The 14,686-nt window shown below is 40.9% G+C and overlaps 1 protein-coding gene across 1 annotated transcript; it reads right to left on the bottom strand.

Annotated features, from left to right (window-relative positions):
* Window positions 1-197: 197 nt before the first annotated feature.
* Window positions 198-8,377, bottom strand: hapln4 (hyaluronan and proteoglycan link protein 4). The gene is made up of 7 exons (XM_075484310.1): window positions 8,186-8,377; window positions 6,457-6,589; window positions 4,807-4,996; window positions 4,352-4,524; window positions 3,363-3,478; window positions 2,811-2,997; window positions 198-1,350 (listed from the first exon to the last, which is right to left on the bottom strand). Exons 1-7 carry the CDS (start codon window positions 8,186-8,188, stop codon window positions 959-961), a joined length of 1,194 nt encoding a protein of 397 aa, XP_075340425.1. The 5' UTR covers window positions 8,189-8,377; the 3' UTR covers window positions 198-958.
* Window positions 8,378-14,686: the final 6,309 nt, after the last annotated feature.

The raw sequence follows: 14,686 nt of genomic DNA, 5'->3' as shown, positions 1-14,686 counted from the left end.
TGCAGTTATTCATCTTTGCATCTGCAAACAGTCATGAGTGGTCCCCGTAATTAAAGCTTTAGTCTCTATCTACTACATAAGCTTCCTTTAATTTCACCCAAATTGAGATGCATGTCTTGATATAGAAAAGAAAGTACAAAACACATGTTGTTCAAACAAACAATTTCAAGACTTTTATTTTTCTTCTAAAACATCCATCCATTGCATAGTTGCAAACCTTCTCCGTAAGTAAGGTGATGTTGCTGTAGGTGAGGTAAACGACAACTATTGTAGCTTTGAATTTTTGCAAATTCAGCCTAGGCAACTACTCTCAGCCAAACAATACATGCGTGCTTAAGTTTAAACTAATATGCTACCATAAAATAAAGCTTTTTTGCATTTAAAGTGCAAACACTTGAGAGCTAGTGCAATATTCATATCTCATCCTGCTCTGATGAGTAGATTGCCAGATCTTAGTAGATGTGGAAAAACTTAGCAAGACATTGGCGACCAAGTATGAAAGACAGATTCAGGCAGTCAGACTCAAAACTTGCATGGCATCTTGGATGTTTTTTTTTTTCATACAGTCAGGCAGATCTTTCCATCTGATCTCAGGAGTCACAGAGGAAGCTAATATATCTTTCACACACATGTAAACAAGAATGTTCATGGCAGACTCCCTGATCAGATGTGTGCCTGAGTGATGATCAAGCTGCTTTTTAATCTAACCATTTTTCCACGTGATAGATTTGTGCTAACTCACTGTGTAATGTGATTGACTGACTGGAGACGAAATCACCCTAATAAATATGTCACCCTTAATTTTACACAGCATCGCTTCATCTCTCTGACAAATCTGCGGATAAGTATTTTGTCTGTGGGGGTTTTACTTTAAAGCGATGAATGGAGTCTGGCTGCAAGGTGACAGCTGCAGTTAAATCTAAAATTGCCTCCTCTTCCTGGTTCCAGTTTCACCACTTTAAATCACCATTGTGGCATTCATGGGGATGCTGTTGCTGCTTTTCCATGCTGATAAATTTTTTGTCAGACTTTTCGTCACTTTAGTTTCACTTGCGGTTTCATCCTTGTTCTTGCGGTAGCAGTAGACCCCATAGAGGCGGAACTTTTTATCAGGGAAGCCCAGGTGTCGCACTCCAGGCTGGGATCCTCCACAACGAGAGCGGGGGTTGACTATGGGGTACCTAATGCTTCCATCTTCCAGCCAGCCAGCTTCACATCTGTCCAGGAGCTGAAACTTCCATGCTGCATACAGCTGGCCGACTTTGGCCACCAGTGAACCGTCTCGAATGCATGCTTTTGTCGCTTCTGCATAGTTCACTTTCTTGAAGCGTTTGAGGAAGTACACTTTGCCTGAAAGTATATGAAGAAATGAGAGTTGGATGATCATGTGAAAAGGTGGAGGGAAAACTGAGCCAGTGCATTGTCCAGGAGAGCAAAAGCTAAAAGGAATGAGAGAAGGAATCCCCAGAGATAAGCTGAGCCCCGAGGGCAGATATTCTCTGTTTTTACTGGCATCTGTGTCTGGTTGTGTTCTGAATATCAAATAAATCCAACAACTGCTTGGACAGCTGCTTAAAAAGCCTCAATCTTCACTTTCATCTTATCTCGGGGTGAGAATTTTGGCCGATGTTAAAGGGACTGGTACCCATTCTGGTTTCAATCGTTTGAAGTGACACCAATCAAAAGGTAGATTTTGGAAATATATATATATATATATATATATATATATATATATAAATGGTCTGACCATAACTAAGAATCTATTAGTTTCTTCCCAAAACACTACTTGTGAAAATCATGTCAGCAGCCGCAGTGTTGCATTTGACTCAGTTATTGATTTTATGCTTGTTTATGCGACTGGTGACTATTAGAGAAGCAGAATATTGTCTCATATTTCCCTGGGGGATTTACACTAAATGCCCTCCAGCCATACTGAGGCACAGTATCAGTCAGGACCACTGCTGAAACCTCCTACCCACAATAGACTATCTACAGTAATTAACACACAGGGGAAGCAATGAGCAGTCAAGTGAGGTTTCTGTCAAGCTTTCTCTCACCGAGGAGAGGCCCTAATTCTTTTTCCCAGTTTATGGGACGCAAACCCTGTTGGTTCATTTAAAGTTCATTTAATGACTGTAAGTTTAAAACTGTTTAATATGTGCAAAAATCAATGTTTAATACATTTGAATGCTTTGTGCTATTCCTAAAATTTCTCTTATTTCCAAGTAATAAATTTTTCTATTTTCAAAAATATCTCTACAACCAAGTCAAATATTGTATTACTGTATTCAGATGATGTTGCATTTTGTCCACCCCTGGGACTATAGGACTATACAGAACTTTATGCAATAAAAACTAACCCAACTTCTTACTTTCCCAAGTTTCTTTAGGCTCGTGAACCTAGAGATGGCATGTGCCGACTCTCTGTGGGAACGTGATGTAAATCAAAAGACTGGGAGATGAAAGACAATGCCTGGCACCCGGAGGACACAGTAGTCCTTGCAGGACAGAGTCTGATTTAAATCCAATGGCCTTAGGCCTGCAGATCACAGGCAAAGATCAGAGAAATGGGCCTCATGTCCCCCTTGTCCAACACCCATGATACATCCTCTTACTATACAGTAGCAAAACAATTCTTACCGAAGTAAAACTCTGCCAAATGCTTCCTCTCCTCCACCTCCTCTATTGAGACAATTCAGACACTGAATACTGGTTTGGTAATTTGTACTAGGTTGTGTGTTACAGATTTTCAGATGCATGCATGTGAACACATCTGTAGCTGCCTAACAAAATAACTCTCCGTTTCTCACCATTGAGCTTGGAAGTGAAGCAGAAGGCGTCATAGCGCTCATCATCCTTGTGCCTGTAGCCATAGTTACGAACACCAGCTGGGTTGTCCTTACGGCCGCACTGGTCTCTAGGATGCGAGATAGGATACTGGACAGAGCCATCCTCCAGCCATCCAGCATTACACCAGTCTAGTCCATCCAGCCAGGCCTGTGGAAGAGGATAATGTAAGTTTGTGGGTCAAACTGAAAGATTAAAGACATTTTCAAAAGAGGAAAGGAGTTGCTTTATCTCCTCAACCATAACTTAATTATTCTGACACTTAACTGCCTACGGCTTTTTGCATTGAGAGGATGGACACGCTGTAAAATTCCTCCTCTGCATCATATACGTGTTCTATAATTTCAGACTTTTTGCTGTGGTAATATTTTTTTATAGCTGCAGCAAGTGCATAGTTACAATTTAGAGAGTGTTAAGTGGAAGCTGGGATCTGTAATGTCCATACTCCTCGATCTAATTTGCATTGAACATAATAGACTACCCACATCTGATGCAAGAGTAGAATGTGAACTCACTTTGTGCAGCTGGGAATGAGAGGCCAAGATGGCATCCTGGTGTTTACAGGCATCCTCCGCCTGGTGGTAGATGAGCTTATAGCGCCCTTCACGGGGGTAGTAGGGAAAAACCACTCCTACAGGTGGCAGAAACACACCTAAGGACGCACTCACATACTTGACCATGGACCTGCCATCCAAAATACCACCCTGCGTTTAATAAATGCTGTTACAAATGCCACCAGTCAATGAAAAAGTACTACCTGCTGTTACAAAAAGCTGTTTATTAAACACTTGGTGGTGATACCCTTATGCTGCATTGTAAGTATTAGGTAGGTGATACCTGAGGCCACATTCTCTATTCAATGTTGTTTTTTCTCTCAGGTAACACCTAAGTAACACTTACAATGTAGTATTGTCTCTTCTTCCTGGGCAGTTTCACAACCATTTGAAACTTGTGATCAAAACGATTGACATGTCGGTCAGGCAGGGGATCAGCTCACAGTTACCAAAGGCCTAAATAGCACAGAGAATGGGCAGGTGGATCAGTGAGACTTTAAAAGTATGAATGCAGCTTAGCAGCCTGACACTCCTTCAACAGTCAGTAAGAACGGAGGATATAGATATTCAATCATTCTTACAAAAATCAATGTTGAAATTCATCTATTACAATACCAAACCATTCAAAGACTAAGATCGAATTTTCTTTGGGTCAGTTCCTGATTAGTAAGGTCTTCCCTTGTTATTTACCCACTGGGTGAAAAACATTCAAATCCATCTTCTGTGAGGGTGGAGATCATTATTAGATGCCACCAGGTGTTGAAAAACCTCCTGGTGGTTTTGAACTTTTCTAACACCAGGTGGCACTAAACAGATGCTGGGTAACATTTTGGACGTCGTGCCAAATAGGTTGATTATGACCCTTTTTGCTTTCTCAAAGACTTTATACCTGAATAGAGCAGATTAGCTTAATGGGAAAAAAATTCCTCCACATGAAGTTGATTCCTGACCTTCTAAGTCAAGGTTGACAAATCCTGTGTCATCTTCCATGTCATTAGTGACCTCACACTCGTAGCGTCCGTAGTCCTCCAGTGTGACATTTTGGATAATCACTGAGGCATCGCCTGGTCCTGCCTGCTCCAAAAACACTCGTCCTCGGTACGTGCCAAACACACGCTGCTGCCTGGGGAGATTTAATAGACACGTTGACCCCTAAAACACTTATTGTTGCGAACAAAATATTTGACAAGGGCAATAACTCTGCTCTGCCAGTGTGAACTCTGTACAGCATACTTTATTTTATGGGGTCATGAAAAGATGTACTTCATGGACACACTATTTGTGTGGAAAACAATATCTAACAGTGACATAAAACCAACCAATCAAGTGAACTGTTGTCGGTTGTGGCTTCGCAACTAAAGAGTCGAACAGTTATAAGACTGCAACATAAGAATGCAGAATTTACTTTCCGAGTGCCACGAAGACGTCCTCGAACTGCAGAGCATCGGTCACTTTGGTCCATTTAATCCGAATGCGAGCAGGATCGGTGCTCTCCGGCTCGTGGTGGAATCTGCAGGGCAGAGTGATGGAGCCACCTCGATGTGTCACCACCTTACCGGGAGCTGTCTGCACAATCACAGCTCCGGTGTCATCCTCTGAGGGGAAAAAAAGAGAGAAGGGGGAAGGCTCATTTTCAACATGCTGAACTTATTTTTCTGATCAAGCTGATCTGTTTCCTTTTATGAATTCTTATGAGCTTTTATTGAAATAGCACTGCGATCTTGACCAGAAATGTAGATTCTGAATTGTGTTATGGAAAGAAGTGATGCTGAAAGTGTTGAATGCAAGTGATTGCAAAGGTAGTTGCAATGTTGTTTGAAATTTCCCTTGGCACCTCCAATGCTACTAACTCTAATTATAAAGTCCATAATTTGAGACTGTCTTTAGACACACCACAGCCTATAAACAGTGGCAAGTATCCTTTTTGTTCATCAAAGGGTCCAGCTAATGGCAAATTCACCCCTCCTCCTCCTACATCTCCAATCAGGTTACCCACGCCAAAATCTCATCTCGCCCTCGGCAGAGAGTGATTCACCAAAATGACGCAAGACTTACAATTCATCCAGACTGACGATAGTTGCATCAAATTGACATTTTTGGCATACATTTACTTGACTGCGGCATGAACATTTAAACATTTAATAAGCAGCTGGAAAAGGCTTCCTGCAATGTTGTGGCCGGATAATAGCACCCACAATTATCCAGGCCAGACAGCAATTAGTCCCCTCACTGCTCTGCAAACTTGTTTATCAGCTATGCAAGCAAAGAGTGGTGTTTAATCACAACTTCAAGCACATTGTTTCATCCTGTACAGTGTGTATTGTTATGTCGAGAGGAGACAAACAACACTATGTTGCCTTTTTGTTAAGATTTACAGACGATTTTGTCAAGATTCAAATCCATTTGATAAACAGCAGCATTGGCATATAGGTAGGATTTATGTCTGTTCATATATGTATTTTGTATACAGCTATGCTGTTGTACAATGTGCAGAATGTTGATTGGCAATGTCATGTTGAAATAAGCAAGGCCTTGTTGTCGAAACGGTAAAGAGTATATCATTCCTTTTTAATGGTGCCTTCACAGATAGGAAAGTTACCATCCATGTGCACTAATGTGAACGCCTATCCATTTCACTTCCTAAAGACTGAACCTCTGTGACATCCTCTTCACGCACCCAATCACGTTTCCAAACTTTTGGCAAGCCTAGTTATTAAAATTAAAGAGCAGATTGTGTGTCTGTCCACCTACTCCTCACTCAACATGTTTCTACCTAAACATTCTAGCTAAATATATTTCACACTGTAATGTGGAGTCGCAAAGCCCAGGAGAGGTTTTAATAGGCATATTTTTCTTGTTTGCAATGGTTACTTACCCTGCTGTTACATATATGTATACATATAAGTCTCAGGTGATCCAGCAGCGCTTACTAAGACTTTACAGCTTTTTACTGTTATGGGGAAAGTATTTCTGAGAGGAGTCTACATAGGCTACAGCATCTTAAATGTGTGCATACTGCAATTATTAAGCATGTGATAGAGTGCAAAGTCCTCACCGAGAACATGAACCACTTTTCTCCTTCCCTTTTCAGTGTCAGCAGGCAGGGAATACACTGAGAGGGCAGAGGTCAAGACGAACAGGAAAAAGGACATTTCCACAAAGATCACAGGCCGGAGCTGTTTTGCAAACTGCGAGAAAGGGACAAAGAAGCAGGAGGACCACAGGCTCACTTAAGGAGGACAAACTTGATGATTGGTTACTATGATTTCAGGACTAAGATCAAAACCTAGAAATGACACAGTTGAAGAACATGGAAAATATTTTAAAAAAACAGCTTGTCGTGGAGCTCACCAAAGTACAAGAATGTTATGATAGCTCAGTGTCTTATAACGACTTTGTACTTAGAAAAATGACAAAATCCACATGTGCTTAAACTCATTGATGCTCAGACTCATCATGTAACAGCAAAGAGCTCCAAGTTTTGACGTAAAATGCAATAAAGCTGATCAGCAGGCTTAGAAAAAGGCTGCAGACAACTGATTGCTTTGGATTTCACTGTGAAATTAAGTCAGTCGACTGTGCTTGGTATTAGAGGGAGCTGTGCTTTAAAATCACAGCTGCTTTAACCTGTTAGCTTCACAACATGCGCTGAAGAGAGTACTTACAGGAAAGTGCACTTCAAGCTTCTTTGGGACTGTTTTCTACCTATCTATTCTGGAGAAAAACCTGGATGTGTTTGGAATGATTTGGGGGAACACAGGCTTGACTGTGTAGAGTCTAATTAGGAAAGCAAACATTATCCAAACATGAACCACAACAAACTCAAACCTATGTTTATTGTTTATATCAAGGCCCAGGCACACAAAACTGCATGCAAGAACCAATTATGATGAAAGAAACCCCCCTCCCCCTCCGCTGACACTGGCTGATGATGAGGATGATGGTTCTCTAATAAGGCAAACTGGAAGAAAGCAAAGATAAAACTGTAAACAAAGCAGAGCTTTGTTCCTCTTTTGTTCTTGTTTTTCTATCCACTACAGTTGTAGTTTAGTTTAATGTGAACGTGTTTTTGAATTTCCAATTAATCCATCATACATTGTTTTTTCACATTTATACTTTCATTAAGCATTTAAGCTTCATGCATCCAAAAGTTTTGCTAGCATTTGGAGACTGTTAACCATCCTGTCTTCTGGCAGGGACCCATGAGAGATTTATTTGCAGGAAACGTCCTTGTGGATGTCACCTCTGCTTTTTCCGGTAAAGTACTTATAAACGGCTGTTGTATATTGAATGCACAGAGCCCTACATAAGTGTGTAGTTTGTCTTGGCATGTGACAACAGTGGCGGTGCTGTGTCATATAAATCCATTATCACCTGCATGAAAGAGCACGAAACTGTCAACACAAGTCCATAAGGTTTTTCACTGCATTTTCAATGTATAAATGGTATAAAGTCACCATAACAACAAAAGAAAGGTACCTAGAGTGTATTCTGTGGCGGTACGCACTGACAGAGGTCTGCATTGTCAGCATCACCCGTGGATATTCAGCTCCTATGATACAGTACTGCTGCAGTATATAAATTCTTATCATGAATTGAGGCCCCAGTGAAGCTACGGTACTAAAGCAGCTAGTTAACATGCACATTGTACTCTATAAACAGCCCTGCTTCATCATTTCTCTCAAGGTTAGTACAGGGATTATCCCTGCAGTTGGAAGTCATTCAGCACAGAGAGCTGCAGAGCACAGTCATACTAACACAGCACAGAAGTCATTTGAACTTACCATGGCTATCACAACAGGATTTGAAGCAGGTGTTCCACTGTGAAGGGTTTAAGTCCTCACTCGGGTTAAATGCTGTTCTGCAGCAGCTCTCACCTCTCTTCCCCCCTCCTCCATTGCTGCTCTCTCACACTGCAGGGGAAACACCGGTGTTTGTGGGTCCTGCAGTGCTCCGATGACGCAGCACAGATTTGACTGCGCACTATGTGGAGATGAGTCTGTGCCTTACTGAAGCTCATCATATAATATCACACTTTGGTTCTGCAGTCACGTTGATTCTATCACCTCAGGGGGACCCTATTGACTTTAAATCAAAGAATGTGTCAGAACAAAACAAAAAAGGAAACTCTTCTCAAAAACTGAAAAAGAAGATTGTTCAACACAAACCCGATCCAAACAAAGGTGTTTATGGCTGAGGAAGAGTAAGGCAATGAGGAACAGACTTTCAGCTCATTTTTTTCTTTTGTCTGTTTGTTGCAAGAATGTCATTGGAGTTTACATGTTTGGAGTAGAGTGTACTTTTACATACAGCGGTGTGAGGCAAAAGTTTTGGAGCCCTGGGAGAATAGAATCAACTTTTCTCTAAAATGCAGAAAATGAAAAGTAAAGAAAAAGTGCCACCATGTAAAAGTTTTGGCAACTTATGTACTTTTTATGTAATGATCATTTACATCATGTTAAATAACAGATTTTTCAGGTGGCAGTTACCTTGGTTTGTTATGTGGTTAAGAAATAGTTGCCTGGAACAGTGAAGGTCGGGTTGAGAAAAGTTGCTTTTGAAGGCAAAAAAAAATAAATATGAAAGCTTCCAAATCAAAACATCTATTAGGGATATATTAGACCCTTACGTGGGTGGTTGCGCTGTTCAGCTGTGCAACCACACCACACAGATATGACCCTCACACAGTGTGTGATAGATCATAGAGCAGTCTTCTGAAAAAGCCCTTTCCTGCATCCTCAAGTCAGCCTCAGAATTTTCCAAATTAACAAACCTAATGCAACTGGAGGCTCTTTGGGACTGATGATGTTTGACTATCTGGCTGCAATAAACAAAGGTACCGCTTGTGTTACAGGAAGCAAACATATTATTTCTCGAAAAGAAAAAAAAAGTTGAAGATGGAAGCCATGTTCCAATCTGCCCACTGAATGTAGTATGTAATAGAATAGCAGAATCAGCGGAGTCCAGCTGCAAATCAAAGCTAACACCTGTGAATATGTGTTTTGACAAGGGAATGGGGAGTTATATCTCTGCGGTCCAGCCACTGGACTCCAACAGAATTTATATTGTCAGGTCTTTTCACATGGGGATTTCAGAAAATACAAATAGAGACATTTTTTGAAAATTATCTTACGAATATGTTAAACAGCGTAACATTATACATTCAATCACAAGTTACAACAATTCTAAGATAAAGCTTGCAATGGTGTCAAGAAATGATCAACAACCCCCGATTTGAGCCAGGTTTTTGCTTGTTGTCTTGTTTTTATTGCTTCAATAACGACCACAGTATCTTGAGGAAGATGTTTATTTGATGTGGGTAACCCTCTGCACTTTATCTGTTGGTTGCCAAATTCAGCAGCAGGGAAGCACATCTGGTCATGGGTTTCTGTATACTTGTGAGCTTTTTCCTCTTCATCAACTCTAAAGTGGAATAAAGAGTTACAGAGCGGCATCGCTGATGTTATAACACCAAAGTCTCTCTGAAGCCCCTTATGGGGATGACATGTTAACTACAGCATGATGGTAAGATGAGAGAGGACCTCGAGAGGATTGTAGCTGGTAATGAGAAGAGACAGGACCCACATCTTAAGACAGTTGCGCTGTTAAACCCTTAAAGAAATTAATATTAATATGATGGCTACATTGTTACATACTGTGCAGCCATGATTCAAGCTGACTCATGTGCCCTGTAGAGCAGCAAGCATGGACTGTTTACTGATGTGCAGCTTCTCCAACTCATGCAGCTATGTAAGGCATCTCCCTGCTGGAGAATCACAACACCATCAACATGAGATGCAGCAAAGGAGTAAAAAAGGAGCAGTACAATGACAATATAGTGTTGCTTTGTGGAAGTGAGAAATTTAAGGCTGACAATAATAACAAAGAGCAGTTAGGGGTGCAACAGGTAGCTACCTCCAAGGGCATTAGCAGACACTTTAGTGAGTTTTATTTTTTCTGATATATTAATGGAATGAGCAATATATTCTCTGACTTCTAGGCACAAGATTTAGGAACAGACTTGAGGCTCATTTTTTTTCTCAATTAAAACCTAGGACTTGAAATTACTGAAAATTAGCTGCTGTAACCATGCAGCAAGGTCATTTTCTCTCATGAAATGCATAGAAATTTAACAGAGAACAGTCAAGTACCAGAAACGCCCATCAGTAGGTGTACAACAAGGACGATTTTGAGGATTTAAAAGCCAAGCTTCTGAAAACAAGAATTTTGTTTAAATTTCATTTATTTGTGCATTACTACATGGAAACAGAAAGAAGGTTATGTGTAGTGTAAATGACAAAGAATGCAGTTAGGATTCAATGGTGTGGTAATAGCCTTTGCCAGCTGATGTATGCAGATGTGTTGTAAATACAATTTCCACATGCACGTTCAACAGCTAAACATGCTGACCACAGAAAACCTGACCCATGCCGTCTACCTTATGCATCATCCAACCTGGGTTCTTCACAAAGGACTCAGTGTTCAGGCCAGCCAAACTCGTCCTGACCACCAGTAACGGATATGACTCTGTTGACCATCATCAAGGCACGTCTTCATCCTAGTGCATAAACTGACAATAAATTTGCTTTCATTACAATGTGATAACTCTCTTCCAATGCTTCCATCCTCACAGTGAGAATCCTTTAATTATATTTTTCATAAACACGGCTCCTCAGTTCTCCGTGGCCGCCTGCACAGCCAGACGGACATCTGCAGCAGAGATCCCCCCGTGACTCCCGTCATGGGATTACTGAGCTGTTTGGAGGAGCCACATTTTGATTTAAAGTCTCTGTCAGACACACTGGTAGCATGTGGACACGGGAGAACTGCCATGGGAGAGAGAATTAAATGAGTCTGCCTATCTGTTGGCCTATTGCTCAGCAAACTATGAGGGGTAATTACTCATGAGTGGGCTGCTGTTATTGATGGGGGAGAGATGGAGAGAAGTCTTGCACTGCTTTTTTAAACAGCTTTACGCCACCGCATTTGTCACAGTCAAGAAACCACAGCATCACACAACGTTTTTAAAAAACGCTTATTTGTCAACTCCATTACATGTGACGATGACTTCTTTATTTGACGTCTTTCGTGGGTAATTTTAAGAGACTCTACTGTAGTCCTCACAAAATGAACAACAGTCATATTAGTGGTCTCTCATCTGATTAAAAGTAAGAGAAATCTCTTCCATTGAGCCACCTCATTTCATGCAAACTAAAGCATCACAAATTATGAGTCATTCATTTGGTGTTTTTGTAAAATAAAAAAAACAATAGTGAGAGCTGTAGTAGACCATTTACTGGGCCACCTACACAAAGCTGGCACACAGCAGCATCTATCGACTGAAAAGACACAAAAAAGACCAGGGAACTAAAGCAGAGGATGGATGAAATGTTGGCAGTCGAAGCACCCAGGATCAGACAGAATGCACAATGGCACAGGCATGTCTTATTTTCGTACTTAAAATGAAAAAGAAAATCTGTCTTTTCAAAACTGAGATAGGTTGGTGGCAGGCAACAGTTTTGTGTGTTAGCATGTGTGATTGCATGAGTGTGTGTGTGTGTGTGTGTGTGTGTGTGTGACGTGTGTGTGTGTATGTTTACTAAAGTAAGCGAGTGAGTGGCAGGAGCTGCTGTTGGAGGATGTATTACCTCTTAAAGCAGATGTCGGCTCATCCTCACTCAGCTTCAGAGTAAGGATCTGTGGTGGCTCCAGTGGAGTTGGGTGTGAAAGAGTAAGCATATTGTCAGGATGTCAAGTCTCCTTGTTCTCCTCACTAAAAAGCCCACAAAGTCTGCTTCAAATTGTTAAGGTCACATAGAGACGGTTCAGGTTCCAAAAACCGCAGCCAGGCAACATTTTTCAAGATTGTCTGTGACTGAGAGAATGGGAATGCTTCGATTCAGATTTGCACCACACAACCTTGTAGTTTGTTCCAAAGACTTTGTTGGTTCCCACACGCAGGTGTTTTCACTTGTGGCTGATTAGTCATCTGCTCAGCTTGGCTAAAGCTCCGTTTGGACTGGATGTACAGAATTAGTCGGGAGCAGGTGGGAAGATTTTAATCCCTTTCAGTGTGTAGACGTGATAGATGAAATTACTTTGTTTTTGTGATACTCCTATAATCTATTCACTGTACTGATACCTCAGGGATGACAGTTTTTTTTAATCTTGTAGGAAAAGCTGCTGTACATCTAATTGTTCTTTCATCACCTTGGTGACAAAAGTTTTTTTTTGTGTGTTTTTTGGCAGTTCTGATAAATGGAAACATCCTTACCCTTCTCCAGCATAAAGGCTTCTTCCTTTCCCCTTACAGATTTATATTTCAGAACTTTTAAGCACCTTGTTTTACGCAAATATAGAGCTTTCTTCTTCGTGGATTTTGGAGATTACGATTGGCTCAAAGATTGTCCACATCTGTCACTGGCCTTGTGATGTCCCAAAGGAATTTCTGTTCAGAACAATGAGTTAATTTAGGATCTCTGTGCATATTCAATTCCCCAGCTGGTTTTATGCACAATTTCTCACTTTCATTCATCCTCCACGAGTGTTCCCAAATGTCAGCTCAAGCTTGCTGTTGGATTTCAAGTGAGGTCAGATATACAGATGAGCCCCAGTACTTCCATCAGCTTGCCACAGGCTGGCTCAGGTTTTTATAAAAGCTCGTCTGGCTCTGTCGTATTTTCTGTACTTGGCTGCAGGATTTTTCTGTTACCTTCTTGGAATTATGTCATCATCCACTGTTTGGCAGCAAATCCAAACTCTGTTCGTGCTCTTTTGCTTTGAGTGAAAACACAGCATGTGTTCACAACTTCTCCTCTCATAATTGAACTTATATTTCTCAAGTAACAGTGGCTTTACTTTGGAATGAGTGTAAAAAAAAAAATCTTAAACTTTTTATTTGCACACAAAGCATGGTGGGTGTAATGATAAAATGATTCCCTTGTTTCTACAAACACCACAGGGTTTTTTTTTTCATTTCTTTGATTTGTGCTTTTTTGTCTCCATTGTCCGTCTGCCTGTGAAACCGATCTCAGAAAAACATCTTGGCGCATGTCTCAATTCTGTAGAAAAAGCTGCTGAAGAAGAAAGGAGAGAGGAGACTTGCCACTCGAGCTATGAGAGAGGATACACAGGAGCATTCCTTGCAAAACCCTTTTTGTCGTCTATGTCGTATATAAGGGTGTGTAAAATGAATACATAAATGTGAAATGTTTACACCATTTTCATTCTTTTAGCTATGATTTGTTGCATATAAGTGTTTTACTGACCCATGTAGTCTGCAAATGTCAGTGAACAACTAGGATACACCTCATAAGTCATAATAATGTCAGTTCAACCAGCAGTAAAAGAGCAGGGGCACTTTAATGGGAACCACCACGCCACAGAGGAACGTCTAAAGAATCTTTGACCTTCTTGAAGAGCTTGTCAAAAAGAGCACAACTGTTTGTAGTTGAGCTAAACATGAAACTAGACAAATTCAGTGAACAGAATTGCAAAGATAATTGTGCTTCACTTCACAGGGTTGTGGTCAGGAGCAGAGAATGGGTTTGGAAGTCTGACCTATCCAATATGTCCACTTTGTTTTGCTCAAATTGAAGGAGACGAAGGCACTTCAGTTTATCCAACCCCTTCAGTGGACTCACTGATATTTCTTTTGCTTAGACTGACGTTGAGGACGAGATAGCAATCTGTGTGGATGACAAGCAAGAGAGCATGGTCCATTTCCAAGACCCTCAGTAGCAGGCATCTCACCTTCATCATACCAAAGACCCACTCTGTAACGTACTGAGTTTTGGCATGATAATGGCTGAAGCCTCTCTTTACCTCCTTGTCCCTGCAGTGGCTCCCAGTGTGGTGTGATTGTGGCAATAGGCCAATTCAAGGGTAGCAACCATCCCAAATATCGTTCCTGGAGGATGCCAATGAGCCTTTCTGTGAAAGTTGCTATTTATAGGATATCCCATGAAAGTGTGGAGGGAGCTTGAAAAAACCAAGACACCAAAGTGCATGTGCCAGATAGCGCAGGTATGTTGATACAGTAATAGGAAGCTCCCAGGTCTGTCTCTTTTCTGTTTGACAGCACATCAAAGCATCCATGGAAACTCAGCTGAGGCATAATCATACAGGAGGTCATCAAAGTGAATATTTTTGAACTGGTACAATGCTGTTGAAGAATTTATATAATGTACAGGTGAATTTTTCGCCTTCAGAAATGTTGAAAAGTGTTTTAAGTGTTTTTTACCTTTATACGGCACATTTCTAAATGACAAAACGTGTTCTTAGAA

This window comes from Odontesthes bonariensis, chromosome 15 (genome assembly GCF_027942865.1).
Source record: "Odontesthes bonariensis isolate fOdoBon6 chromosome 15, fOdoBon6.hap1, whole genome shotgun sequence".
NCBI lineage: Eukaryota > Metazoa > Chordata > Actinopteri > Atheriniformes > Atherinopsidae > Odontesthes > Odontesthes bonariensis.
This window is presented reverse-complemented; position numbering and strand designations above follow the sequence as displayed.

Excerpts from the sequence above, each read along its gene's own strand:
- hapln4 (XM_075484310.1), bottom strand. Across the intron at positions 3,479-4,351 it reads TGTCAACCTTGACTTAGAAG|GAGTGGTTTTTCCCTACTAC; the intron begins GTCAGGAATCAA and ends TGCCACCTGTAG. Across the intron at positions 2,998-3,362 it reads CTCATTCCCAGCTGCACAAA|GCCTGGCTGGATGGACTAGA; the intron begins GTGAGTTCACAT and ends CCTCTTCCACAG.